Source organism: Nicotiana tabacum, chromosome 5 (assembly GCF_000715075.1).
Source record: "Nicotiana tabacum cultivar K326 chromosome 5, ASM71507v2, whole genome shotgun sequence".
Lineage (NCBI taxonomy): Eukaryota > Viridiplantae > Streptophyta > Magnoliopsida > Solanales > Solanaceae > Nicotiana > Nicotiana tabacum.
Genome location: NC_134084.1, coordinates 24957509 through 24971585, shown reverse-complemented (window position 1 = coordinate 24971585; position 14077 = coordinate 24957509). Strand labels below are relative to the sequence as shown.

The window sequence follows — 14077 nt, the reverse complement described above, 5'->3', positions numbered from 1 at the left end:
TTTAGGGGCGGCGCGGATTAGGGTTTGAGAGGAGGGGTGGGGAGTGAGGAAGACGAGGGTCTGGGGTGGGTTTTTAGACCTTTTTAAATTAGGAACCTCGTTAGTTCCGGACCGTTGGATTGATGAGATCCAGCGGTCCTGATTCAGAGACCACGAAACGACGTCGTTTCGATTAGAAGGGGGCACGGACCGGGTTGAGGACTTGGGCTGGGGCTGATTTGCAATGGTTTAAGGCGTTTGGGCCTGAGAAATTCTTCAAATTTGGGTCTTTTATTAAGACCCAATTTCTATTCTTATTTCCTTTTTGTTTTCTTTTCTCACTTTTAAATTTTTTATAATTTTTCTAATTTTTATGGAAATATAAAACTAACATGAAATCCTAGTTATTTCAAAACAAAGACTAATTAATTACTAAAATTGTTCAACAGCTATTTCATGCCAAATTCACAATAGCAATCATTAAAATGCAAAAGTGAACTAAATTTTTTTTTTTGTGATTTTCATGTTTTGTTTTTAAAACAATTAACCCTTAATTGATACTAAAACCTAAACGCAAAAATGCATATTTTTGTACTTTATAGAATTAACACATGCAAATAGAATGCAACAATTATCAGAAAATGACACCAAAATACACAAAAAATTGTAAAAAATAAAGGAAAATTATTTTGTTTGGGATTTTGGGAATAATCATATTTAAGGAAAAAATCACGTGCTCACAAGGTTTATAGCAAAATATTTAATTTTGGTTACTTCCTAGTCTTAAGCCACTAAATACGCTAATCAGTTACACTATTTTCTTTCTCTATCTACTTTGATACATCCTATTCTCTTCCCCCTCCCATTAAAATTTCTCTGCTACGCCGGCAGTGACAACCGTGTCTTCTTTCAAAAAATTCTTTAAAAATCTGTATTGTTTCGATCCTAATAGTTTACTTGTTTCATTTGTTTATCACTGTTTTGTGTGTTTGGAGTCTTTAAGTGTCTTCTTTCTTTCGATCCTAATAGTTTAAGTGTCTTCTTTCATTCGTTTGTTTAAGCTTTCAATTCGTCATTCAAAATCAAATCCCACAAATCAATTTCGTCATTCAAATTCAATCTCTATGGGATTTCGGGTACTGAACTCTCCAATGCCATGGGGGAAAATCCAAAGGAGATGAAGCCTCCGATCGACGACAGCGTGGGAACTTTGAGATTCAGAGTTTTTGCTCGATGCCGAATTCGTCGGAAATTAGGGTTTATTTTTGAACAAAGACGATTGATTTTGGGGCTGAACAACTTGATTTTCTATTAATATATTTCAATGTATTTTCAACGTATCACACTGTATTTCCATGTATTTCATTGTATTCATTGTCTTTTTTTCCATTGTAATTCAATGTATCTCGTTGTATTCCATGTATTTTATTGTATTCACTGTCTTTTTTTCTCATTGTATTTCAATATATCCCGTTGTATTCTATGTATTTCATCGTATTCACTATCTCGCTATATGCCATGAATGTATTCATGTTTTTTTAATTAATAAAATCTATGTATTCAGATGTATTATATAATTTCTTTGGAGATTGCTATGTTTTTGGGGTATTTTTCGGTTGAGAATATTTTTTATAACTGAAAATACAAAATTTGTGTGTTATAATTAAGTTTGTTGAGTTATATCAGGAGTCTATTATGTTAATTGATTCACTTTCCGTTTTAAAAACAGTGTAATCCCCTATTTTACGCCGTGAATACAGTCGAATACAATAATCTGTCCAGTTGTAATCTCATGTTTCACTCCATGAATACAGTCGAATACACTCGAATACAACAACTGATTAGTTGGACTTCCCAGATTCACGCCTATTTTTGCTACTATATTCATGAATACAATAGCTTAAATACATCAAATACATCTTATAACCACATAAAAGGTATCTATAATCTGGAATATAGCAAATGGTATCTATAGATGGCTAATTACTACTAAAAGGTAGTGCTTTATGAAAATTTCTCTACAATAATTGTATATAAATGGTCAAAAGATCTAGGATATTTATTGAAAACTTCTAAATCTAGAAAAAATAGGTAATAAAGTCCTAATTATAGTATATCTAAGAAAAGTTTCCTTTATTTTTTATTCTTTTTTTTTTGTGTAAGCTTAGCTTTTGCAAGTGAATTGTCACAACTCACATGGTTGCTTAAGTCGGCTTAATTATGTCAGAAAAGTGTATACGTTTTCTATGGGTATATTTTCATAAAGCATTATAATTTGCAGCCTAATTACTATATGTAACTATATTTCATCTAATTATTATTTGTAGTGACTGTTCAATTGTTATTAGCTTGTATTATTTGTATTTAGACGTGCAACGAGTACAACATGTGTCAACTGTATTCGTTCGCGCAATGAATATAACATGTATCAACTATATTCGTTCGCACAATAAATACAACTAAGACGACATACATGGGTGTATATAAAGGATACAACCTGTACTACTGTATTTGTTCGTGCAACGAATACAACCAAAGAGAAATACAGAAATATAAAAAAATAAAATCCACATGTAATACAATCAAGGTATTACATGTGAACTTTTTTATAAAATTAAAATATAGCTACGAATGATTATTTTCTGAAAGTGTAGTTACGAAGATATTCGCTATTGTTGAGTTTTTGTTTAAGATGAAATAGTCTTAAAATTAGAGTGAATGAGAAATGGGATTTGGATTTGGATTTGGTCAAATGATCGATCGATTGATTAATTTTTTGGACCAAATTTATTTGTTAATAGTGAATATTAACGTGATATAATCCGTGTTTGTAACGAATGTTTTCCAATCCGTGTATTGTGTTGCAACACTAAGCAATAAGCAGCCTAGTGCACCTCCCACAATGGTGCAAGTGCTCCTCCCACCAAGCAAGTGTACATTCCACCATGTAAGTGCTTCCTCCATGATAGCCTAGTGCTTGTTGCACCATGTAGGGGGCGGATTTATCTCAAATAACTGCTATAAATAGAGCATAAGTTGGAGAGAAAGAAGAACACATCGGAAAAAACACTCGAAACACTCTGTATACACTTAATATACACTCTGTATACACTGCGTATACACTGAAAAAACGAATTGCAATCTGATATTCTCTTCAGTAAGAATTCAACATTGACTATACTTTGCATTCCTTCCTTTCAGAATTTCCATTCGACTTCTGAGTTGTCCTCCTTATTCTGCATTGTTTTTAACTACAAACAAAGCATCCATAAGTGTGATTTGCTGCCGAACTTTGTGTTCGCTGAAACACAGGGGTTTGAAGTACCGCTACACCAGTGTGTAATTCGTTCTATTCTGGGAGGAAATAATCTATAACCTTGGGTACTGGGAGGAGATTAAATTCCTTAAGGAAACACTGTGAATTCAGTGAGCTCGAATTAATTACTGTCGCATTTAAATTTACGTTTATAAGCTAACGTTTTATTTTTTCCAGAATTATTATTTACAAATACAGGAGAACCACGGATCCAACAGCTATGTCATAGATATTCGCTATGTCGCATAATTTTTTCCTTTATATTGTTTCCTTTGGGGTTTGTTAAGACATAGAAAACTAAATTCAAACTTACATTTTTCCTGAAACATAATTTTTCCGGCTTTTGTATCGGGATGCGGAGACTTGTTTCTTCATACAAACACTTGTAGATTTTTTTAATAATATTATATTTAAATTCTATTAATTTATTCCCAGAATTGGCAGTTCTACACTACTCAAGATCGTATTACTTTGTTACTGAATTTTCTTTGTTGGCTTGTAGAGCTTTTTCAAGTTTAAAAGCACTTTTCCCCCAAAAATTAAAGTATTTGATCAAGCTTCTATAGGAAACAAAAAAAGAAGCTATTGAGTAAAGAAGCATGAGCAATTTTGGAGAAGTAGAAAAAAATAGCTTATCTCGGGAAACACTTTTTGAAAAGTATTTTTGAGAAAAATATACTTAGAATCATTTTTTTACAGCTTGGCCAAATACTAATTGCTGCTCAGAAGCGATTTTTAAATTGATTAGCCAAACACAAACTGCTTCTCACCAAAAGTATTTATGAGAAAAACACTTTTAAGAAAAAAACACTTCTCAAAATAAACTGATTTTAGTAGCTTGGCTAAACATGCTATTATTCACTATTACCAGCGGCGGATCCAGAATTTATAGGTTCAAGTTTTAATTATTTTAGTGTAAATTTACAGTGGTCAAACATGATTATAATGAGTGTTCCTCGTCAATTATTTAAATTTTTAAGTATTATCTATAAATACATAACACAATTTGGCCAAAACCAATGGGTGGTTCGGCACCCATATCTCAATACATAAATCCGCCACGGCTATCACCGTTAATAAAATAAGGAAGGGGGAGGAAAATTATGCATTTATGCTACACAACAAAATAGAAATTGACAGAAAATTATATAAAGAAGAAGTGACAAATATGAGATCATATTGTAAGGTCATGACATAATTATTTTACGACAAAATAATTCTTTGTAGACATTCTATTAAAAGAATTGCTTATTTTTTTAATATAAAATTATTAATATTATAAACTCAATGAGAACACTAAAAAAATACAATATATAGTAGGTGTTTGGACATAAAAATTATAATTTTTAGAAAAAAAATAGTATTTGGAGTTAAGTTGAAAAATGGTATTGATTTGAAATTATGTTTGGATATGCATTTCACTTGAAAAAATGTTATAGTTTTGTGAGTAAGGAAAAAATATTTCTGAAATTTTTGAAAAAGTGGTCAAAACCACTTTTTGATTTTTGAAAAACTCATTTTCCAATTTTTTTAAAAACTTACAAATTTTTATGGACAAACATATCTTTGAATTTTTATTTTTATTATTATTATTTTTTAATGGACAAACGGGGCCATAGTGTACCACAGGATTTTTCACTTTCATTCCTTGTAAGCTGTAAAACTTGTAAATGAATGGGTAATTGTTAAATGGGCGGGTTAATGGGTCGGATGCTCGGAATCCACCTACTCAAATCAAGGGCGAAAAATCCTAATATTGTGGCGGGACAGAATAAGCGCGCTTTCAGTAAAAATTCAAAAAATTCGCATTTATTCACTCTTCATTATTCAGCTTCTCTCACAAGTCACAACTTTCTTACCCCAAACCCCATAAATCATCCATAGCCAAACACAACTCTCATTTCACAACTACGAAGAAATTCACTAATTATCAGGGCAATAAAAAATGGCAGATACTTCACATCTTGAAAAAATGGGAAGAGAGCTCAAGTGTCCCATCTGGTACAGTTAACTCAGGAATTATTAGTTTTTTTTTTATAAATTTTTTGCTGGGAATTTATATTAATATTTCGTTTTGCTCTTTTGTTCGCAGCTTGAGTCTGTTGAATTCGGCCGTTTCACTTACATGCAATCATGTATTTTGCAAGTAAGTAATGTATATAGAAATGTTTATATATGCAAATTTGATGTTTTCTAGTCGAAATTGAAGTAATTTTTTTTTTTGGCAGTTTATGTATTCAGACTACTATGAAATTAGGGTCCAATTGTCCAGTGTGCAAAGTTCCTTTTCATCGCAGAGGTTTGTGCCCTTTTGTTATTCTTATAGTGCCAAGTTTTATATGTTGCGTTTGTATTTGTTAAAGCAGATGTAGATCTAGGATTTGAACTGAATGGGTTCAGGATTCTAGGACATGACCTCAAGTGTTAATAATCGAGTTCAAAATTTAATATTTATTCATATATTAGTGAATTGCTTAACACATATATTGTGTCTAGGCTGAAACTATTGGGTTCGGTTGAACCCATAGCTTACATGATGGATTTGGCCCTGTGCTAAAGTATTTTCCTTAGGATCAATGATAGGGCTAATAAAATGGTTTATGGAATTATGGTTTTAATTACTCATGTAAACATAATGCTCAAACATTGAAGTCTTGGATTTTGCTTCAGTCATTATTGCGGCGACTGTGTATGCAGTTGGCCTAACAGGTATACTAGGAATAATTTGATGGCTTTGGTAGCTTAAATTTAATGACATGATGGATGGCTAAAATATGTTTTACCTCTTTGAAGTATATAAATGTTAAGGTTCTAGCCATGAGGTTCAATCAGAAGTACACTTTAATTTGGTGCATAATGTGTGAGTAACAAGCCAGTTTCCCTGTTTCGCATGTTCTTTCATGATTCCCCTGTGCTCTGGGAGAGTTGGAGTTATTATGGCTCTACTTGTTAGAGCTTACATGTCTAGTTACACACACTTAAGTTAGTTCAATTTGCTTTAACAAAGTAACATTCTCATTGCTGCTTTCTTTATATAGGTTATTATAACTCTGTTTTTTCTCTTTATTTAACTTCTAATTTTTTGGTGTTATAGAAATCCGACCTGCTCTGCACATGGATAATTTGGTGAACATCTATAAGAACATGGAAGTTGCTTCAGGAGTCAATATATTTGTTACTCAAACCAATTCTACATCCATATTACCAGGTAATATTCCATCAATTCTGTGCTTTTGCATGTGCAAATGCACCTACTATTATCATGAGCCCTTGTTTAACAAGGGCGTTTTGGGATGGATAGTTTGGGGCTCTAATCCATGTTTGAACAAGTGTGTCTTAAATTTGTTAAACTTGCATGTTTTTGTTTTATCTACCTTGTTTCCAATCAAAACAAATGAGCTTTAATATGTTTAGCTTTTATCAAGTTAGGTTTAATATTGTTAACATTCCACCTCACCAAAGAAATCATATTTATGATTCCCGTAGAGCATTATATGGTACGGATGTCAATAACTCTTGTTTGCATCTGATATTCATTCTTTAGTCCTGAACATAATCCAAATAATATATTTTGATTCGTATTATGGTTCTGAAGAATTTACTTTGATTCAGCCAATTTAGAAGTAGTTATTATCATTTCAGTAAATAATTTTGATTTGAGCATCTTTATCTCATATGCAGGTGAAGACAACCAATCTAATGGCAAACAAACTTGTGGACTCCCAGATGAAGGTAAAACTGTAACTGAGGCTCCAGCCACAGATAATCAGAAAAGAAAAAGAGGGAAAGGATCAAAAAAATCTTCAGAGTGCAACAAAAAGAATACCGGATCAAATCTTATTAGACCTTCTTTTCCGACCAAAAAGAGAGTGCAGGTGCCACAATATCCACCTCTAGAGACTCCGCCACCCTCAAAGTTGGCTGGTGGAAATGGTAAATCCATCACCAACGAAGCTCAGAAACCTTTGGTGATTGAGAAAGACAGGTCTATGCTAAATGAAAAAGGAGAACCAGTACTATCTCCATTCTTCTGGCTGAGAGAAGAGGAGGATGTAGAAAGGTCAAGTCAGCAAACAGATGGAGACATTATCAGGGATACACCTCCAGTTATTCCATGCTTCAGTGATATAAAGGACATGGATGATGAGGTCCACTGTGAACTGTCTCCAAAAGTAAGTAACATGATATCCAATTTATACTAAGAAACAACTGCTTCCGCTCCAGAATAAAGTGTACTCTTAAATAGAAAATTGATAAGATTGGATTGTTTGGTCTGATCTGTATGCCAGATAAGCTTTAACATTACACTCTGATTTACTGAATCCTTCTCTAGTATTGCTTATTTGATCTTTTTTGTTTCCCGCTAGATTAGGAGAGGAATGCTTCCCAGTCTACTTTTTTTTTAATCATTTGGTATTTGTTTTTTCAGCTTCCTCACAGTACATAAAAATGTATATAGAAACCTCAAGTTTTTGGATATCCTCCTTTCTTACCCTTCAACTTAGCTTTTGTGTTTTGTGATCCAGAGTTGAGCTTAATGATGATCTTGTTCATGTTCACACTTTCTGTGTATTTTATTGAAGAAGTTTCATTGGTTTTCCCACTTTCTTGCTATACAGAGTGGAACTCATAATGCAGCAAATGGAGCAGATCTTTTTGACAGTGAGATGTTCGACTGGACACAAAGAGCTTGCTCTCCCGAACTTTGTTCGAGCCCCTACAAGACGAAGGTATTTCTTTGCAGTACATTATTGCCAAGGGAGTCAGAAATGTTTTCCTCTTTCTCAATCTCTAAACTTGTTTAGTTTCTAATTTATTTCTCTTTTGCTGGTTTAGATTAAAGATACTGAGTGTGCTGCAGCTCAAGAGAAGACTCGAGCGCCCTCACTAAAAAGGCATAGTGTGGAATCAGCAACTCAGGACAGCACAGTTGTGGTAAATGTAGAGGGTAGTGATAAAGAACAACTGAAGTCACACTCTTTATTTCCTCTTGAAAATGAAATCACTGGGACCAAAGGTGTTGTTTGCAAGTCTAGCCAGAGTAAGGCACTTAGATGCACTAAGAAGAAACAAGGCAAGAAAATAATTGGTGAAGTATCAGAATTTCATAATAACTTACAAAAAGCAGCTGAACAAACAATGAAGAACAATCAGGAAGATGCCTATGTACTTAACTCAAAGAACAAAGATTTGAAAAACAAGAAAAAGGGTAGTTCTGCTACAAATGTCACAGGGTCAGCAATAGAAGACAGTTCCACTTCATGTTGTGCTAAAAGACTTCGCAAGAGCAGTCAGCCCAAGTCCTTCGATATGTCTACTCTTGGGGATCAGAAAAAACACAGTGAAGGAAGCATTGAGACACTTGACTTGAAGGCATGTCATAAACAGGACCAGAGATCTATTGGTGAACAAAATAAAATTCGTTTTAGACCAAAGCACAGACAGAGAACTGCTAAAGATAACATTACACAAACCCAAGATGAAGCTTTGCATTTGGCAGCAAATAGATTGCTTCCCATGGATAATGATGGGGAAGCTACTCCTTCTGGTACACAAATCAAGAAATGTGAGCTTGAGTGTGATGGCAAGCTTCATGGTAAGAAAAAAGTGAAGTTTTCTGAAGATGAGCAGCTTGCTGGCAAGGAAAATATTACACTTGAAAAGATTCAGAAGAGAGTGCATAAATCATTGGAAACAGAGAAATCTGTTTTGGACGTGAATGGATTGGTTTTGCGGAAGTGTGAGGCAAGCCACAACAAGATCCAGTGTGCTTTCTGCCGTTCAGCAGAGGAATCTGAGGTATAAGTCATTGATTGTGTTTTTCTTTTCTGGTTCCTCCTATTTATTCTTGGAGCTGTTTGCCTCTTGACTTTGTATATTGATTATATACTTCCATTTTTCATAACCAATTTTCAGATTTCAGGAGTCATGATAAGCTACCTTAATGGAAAGCCTGTTAAAGAAGATGTCAATGGAGTATCTGGTGTTATACATGTGCATAAGCATTGTGCAGAATGGTAATAATCCTCTCTTTATAAATCCTTCATATAAAAGTGGTATAGTAAGTCATAAATAATCTCTAATGCATCAGAAAATTCTTGGTTTTCTAAATAATTTCATCATCAGTGTCACAAATGTCAAGGTTAAGAAAGTGTATTTTTCTTATTTAAGATAAAACAGAAGTGTATATTTCTTGTCTACATCTATTGTGTTCATTGTTCAATGTATAGCAATTTGTCATCATCAAAACTTTTATTCATTTGTGCATAAATCATTCTAGACTCGTTGAATCTGTTTCAAGTCAAATCGTTTCTAGTGTAAAAAACAGAAATGCACATCTACAGGGCCCCTAATGTATATTTTGAAGAAGATTATGCGGTCAACCTTGATGCTGAGCTGAAGAGGAGCCGGAGGATTACTTGTTTTTTCTGTGGAGTAAAGGGGGCAGCTCTTGGGTGTTATGAGACGAGTTGTCGCAAAAGCTTTCATGTTCCTTGTGCCAAGTTGACACCAGAGTGTCGATGGGATTATGTACGTCTTAAATTCGTTTCCTCAGACCTATATTTTATTAAAAAAGCAGCATCACTTACTCTATTTTCATTGTTTCAGGATAACTTTGTTATGTTATGCCCTTTGCATGCCAACTCTAAGCTGCCATGCGAGGTCCCTCGAAAACAGTCCCGGATTAAAGAAAGTATCAAAAGGTTGGATCAACAGATTCTTAGAATTGTTAGCTAAAAAATTTAGATTTTGGCTCAAAGTTCTAAGTCCCCTTCTCATTGTCTTTAATCTGCAGAAGTTCTAATATCCACCAGCCTAAAGTCTCGGCAACACCTGATAATGCTGCTACTTCGCAGTGGAAGTCTCAGAAGAAGAATAAGAGCTTGGTGCTCTGTAGTTCAGCTCTAACTGCTGATGAAAAAGTGAGTAAACAGAATAATATTTGCAGATGATATTTTTTGAGATAAGTGAGGTTCATTAACTGGATAACTTAAATTTTCTCCTTGCAGGAGCTTGTTTCTTCATTAAAGAGGTTGTCTGGAGTGACAGTAGTCAAGAACTGGGACCTAAGTGTCACCCATGTTATTGCTTCTACAGATGAGAAAGGGACATGCCGAAGAACTCTCAAATACTTGATGGGTGTCTTGGCTGGGAAATGGATATTGAGCATTGACTGTCAGTAACCTTTTCTTTTCGTAACTGCAAATGAATATGTTGTGTTACAAATGTGTTTTCTCTACAGCCAGAGTTTAGCTTCTGTTTGGTCCATCTTGATATTTGGTTTTTATGCTTGCAGGGATTATTGCTTGCTTGGAAGCCACAGAATTTGTCGATGAGCAGCAATATGAGATTAAAACGGATGCTCATGGCATCGTGGATGGCCCTAAGCTTGGAAGATCGAGGATTTTAAACAAGGTACACCTTTCTCCGGATTTATCATTAATAACAAACTAATCAAGCGCATTTCAGGTCCTGGGTGTAATGGCAGTTAAGAGAAATGTTTAATTCCTTAGGTGGATAAATCACTCTTTTAGGTTCTATGCATTCCCGTTCCAGAAAGAGAATGGAACTTCAACTAGAATGTTTGTAGAGTTAAGAATGTCAGTTTAATTCCTTATCCCCCCTCAATATCTGGACAGCAAGGATATCAGTTTAGATTCAAGAAGGATGAACTTAAATCTCAACCTTCACTTCCCTCTGTTCTACTGGTTGCTTATAGGTCTCGCTGCATTTTCATCTTCTGCTGGCTGTATTTACAAATTTCCTGCTTTAACTAAGATAATCTTTAGGATGGACATTTCATCATTTGCATTAAAATCCTCTTATGTATTCTTTAAATGCCAAAATTCCTGTTTTGCAGCAACCAAAGCTTTTCAATGGATACAAGTTCTTTTTTATGGGTGACTTTTCACCTTCCTACAAGAGCTATCTACATGACCTTGTTATTGCTGCTGGAGGAATTGTCCTCAACAGGAAGCCTGTAGCAGTGAATCAGGAAATTCTTTCACCTGGATGCCTTCCACCTTTTGTAATTTATAGTCGCGAGCAACTTGATAAGTCTGAAGTAATAGAAAAAAAACGATCGGATGCAGAAGCTTTGGCTAGTTCCACCGGAGCTGTAGCGGCCAGCAGCACTTGGATTCTTAACTGCATTGCTGGCTCCAAGTTGCTGGATCTGGAATAGTGTTAACATTTCTAACTAAGTTTTTCACATCATTCAGCACCGCATGCAAGCCTTACCCTTTTTGTCTCTAGTTTTATAAAGCAACAGTCTGTAAAGTTTATCTCATCATTCAGTTACTAGTACCCAAAATATCTTGATGAATAAGTTAAAAGATTCAATTAAATTTCAGTTTACTTTGCACATTCTATAGTTTGAAAGGTGTGTTCAAATCTGAGGATAAGAGGAACATAAAATTCCAGAATCTATCATGCTGACTCCCTGACCCCCTACTCCTTTAAAAAGTAGACTCCTCTCCATTATAATTCCATAACATCACTTCAAGGTCTTGTAAGATGAGTTATAATGCAAGTTATGACAGTGAGGTCGGATTATTGATGTCATTAGCACTAATATAAAACTGAAAGACAGAATAGGTTACACCTGTAAATTACACATGAAAAAAAGCAACATCACATAGTTATTTTCCTATTACATACCATATACTTGACTCATTACGTTAACTCCATAGCAGAGAAGAATGTGCTATCTTTTCCCCATTTCAGTACATTTGTGGAACGCCATGATTGTGGACCATGTTAAAGATAACCTGACTAAGTTGAAGTCCATCTTTTCTCCTTTGTGTTCGGCTTGTTTCTAAGTTAGCATATCTTCTATGCAAGAACTATAGGCTTGCAAGAACTAATCTCTGCTTTTGGTTTGACACATTCCCCTTCCTTTTGACCATGTTTTGCAACTTGCATTTCAAAGCATTCAAACATATGCTCTAATTCAACAATTTCCTCTTGGATATCCGTCGAGGGCACACTTTCTGAGGCAATTCGTTCTTTAAAGCTGTGGATTCGGGCAAGTCCAGCTCCAACTTTTGCTGTCATTTCCTCCATGGTTGCATGCATCGCCATGTTTTCTGCTTGTGCATCCTTCCATTTCCTCTTAATGGATCTATAACCATCCAATGACTTTAGTAGTTGCTCTGAAAGTGCCTTATTTCTCTCTTGGAGGGCAATGTTTCCTTGTGTTTCTCCACCGCTGCTATACCTCCTTTCTTTTTGCTCGGTGGCACATCCGTGTAACCTTTCCACTAAACTCTCATTTTGTTCTTTTAGATCATTGATGAGGTCCTCCATTTCATTCAACTCGTGGACCTTTTTCGATAGCTCTGATGCCATAATCTCTTTTTCTTTCCCTAAGCTTGAACACATGGCCTCGAGGCTCTTTCGTGCTACCAAGCTCGCGTTTAGCTGCTTCCGTAGTTTTTCTTTCTCATCAATCATCGGCTCGTGGTGCTTCTTGTCTATTGGAACATGACTAGTAACCTTAAGCTCTGAATTACATCGACTTAATTCAGCTTCTGATGATGACTTGTTACCAAATGATTGACATTTTTGAATTCTTGTCCTAACATTATCAAGAATGGCCATCATGGTTGCCACCCTCAACATTCTCCGGCCATCGTTCTTCTCTTTGTTACAAGCATTTTTGTGCTCTTGAGTCAACTTTAGCAATAACTTAATGTTGGCTGCAACCCCTAAAAATACATAAAATCCAAAAAAATTAAATAAAAAACACGACTATCTCACAAAACTTTGATCAATAAATACAATGCTGCAATAGTTGAGTGCAAAAAATTTGTATAAATAAAAAGAAATTGTTGTAGCCTGGTGCACAAAACATAAAATTCAAGATAGAGGTCCTAACACTGTTTATAAAAAAATCATACTTCCTCTTCATTGAATCTTATGGCAAAAGGGCAGGCTGGTGCAGAAAGCATTCCGCATTCACGTAGGTCCAGAGAGGACCACACCCCAAGGGGTGTGATATAGACAACCTACTCTAATGCAAGTATTAGTGGCTGCTTCCATGGCTCAAAACCGAGGCCTATGGATCACACGGAAACAACTTTATCATTGAGGGGTCATTGAATCTTATGATCACCCATAAATACTTTTGAAAGGTCAAGAACAACACAAGAAACCAAACATGAGCAAGAAAAAAAAAGGAACAATCATTACCTTCTAAAGCTGAATCATCATAGAATTGTTCTGATGGTAAATTAGCAACTAAATCAGGAGACGAATTTACACGAAATCTGCTCATGATTAATATCTCAAGAAAATGTAGAGAAAATTCTTCAAGAAAGATAAGAGGAGGAATGAAGTATATGGAAAATTATAATGAAGGCAATGCTGAATATAGAAGAAAAAGGTACTTTCTAAACTATTTTTTCTTTCTTTTTGAGGGGTCAGATTGTACTAATTAAATATAAAAAATTGATATGATTTTGAGAGATCCAAAGAAGAGAGATTGCTTTGCAAACCCTCTTTCTGTTTCTCTTCTTCTATTCTCTCATTATCTGAGAAGTTTTATTAAGCACTTTGAGAAAAAAACAAAAAAGGAATTATTTTCAAGTTGTCTCATTCTTCTATTTTTTATGATATTCAATGTTTTTGTTGGATATTAGCTCATCAGAGAGATTGGGTGGCTCATGGCAGTTATTTTTGCGCAATTATTGGCAATTAATTGACTTATTGATTGGCTGTTAGCTGTTATTGACTTTTTTAGACAGAACAGTTGGCTTCATGTGATGAGTCCATACCTAT

The 14077-nt window shown here is 34.8% G+C and overlaps 2 protein-coding genes across 3 annotated transcripts; one reads left to right on the top strand and one right to left on the bottom strand.

Annotated features, from left to right (window-relative positions):
- Positions 1-5144: 5144 nt before the first annotated feature.
- On the top strand, positions 5145-11660 carry LOC107821036 (protein BREAST CANCER SUSCEPTIBILITY 1 homolog). The gene is made up of 14 exons (XM_016647427.2): positions 5145-5296; positions 5388-5441; positions 5524-5594; positions 6390-6503; positions 6977-7467; positions 7915-8025; positions 8132-9094; positions 9212-9312; positions 9640-9826; positions 9905-9999; positions 10092-10218; positions 10306-10471; positions 10593-10711; positions 11157-11660. The coding sequence occupies exons 1-14, from the start codon at positions 5241-5243 to the stop codon at positions 11478-11480; spliced, it is 2979 nt and encodes a 992-aa protein (XP_016502913.2). The 5' UTR covers positions 5145-5240; the 3' UTR covers positions 11481-11660.
- Positions 11661-11851: 191 nt separating this feature from the next.
- Positions 11852-13817, bottom strand: LOC107821037 (uncharacterized). Of its 2 annotated transcripts, none has more exons than XM_016647428.2 (2): positions 13490-13817; positions 11852-13005 (listed from the first exon to the last, which is right to left on the bottom strand). In XM_016647428.2, the coding sequence occupies exons 1-2, from the start codon at positions 13572-13574 to the stop codon at positions 12131-12133; spliced, it is 960 nt and encodes a 319-aa protein (XP_016502914.1). In that variant the 5' UTR covers positions 13575-13817; the 3' UTR covers positions 11852-12130. The 2 variants fall into 2 exon arrangements, with proteins under 2 accessions (XP_016502914.1, XP_075109536.1); XM_075253435.1 differs by lacking the exon at positions 13490-13817 and adding an exon at positions 13198-13334.
- Between the last annotated feature and the right edge of the window lie 260 nt (positions 13818-14077).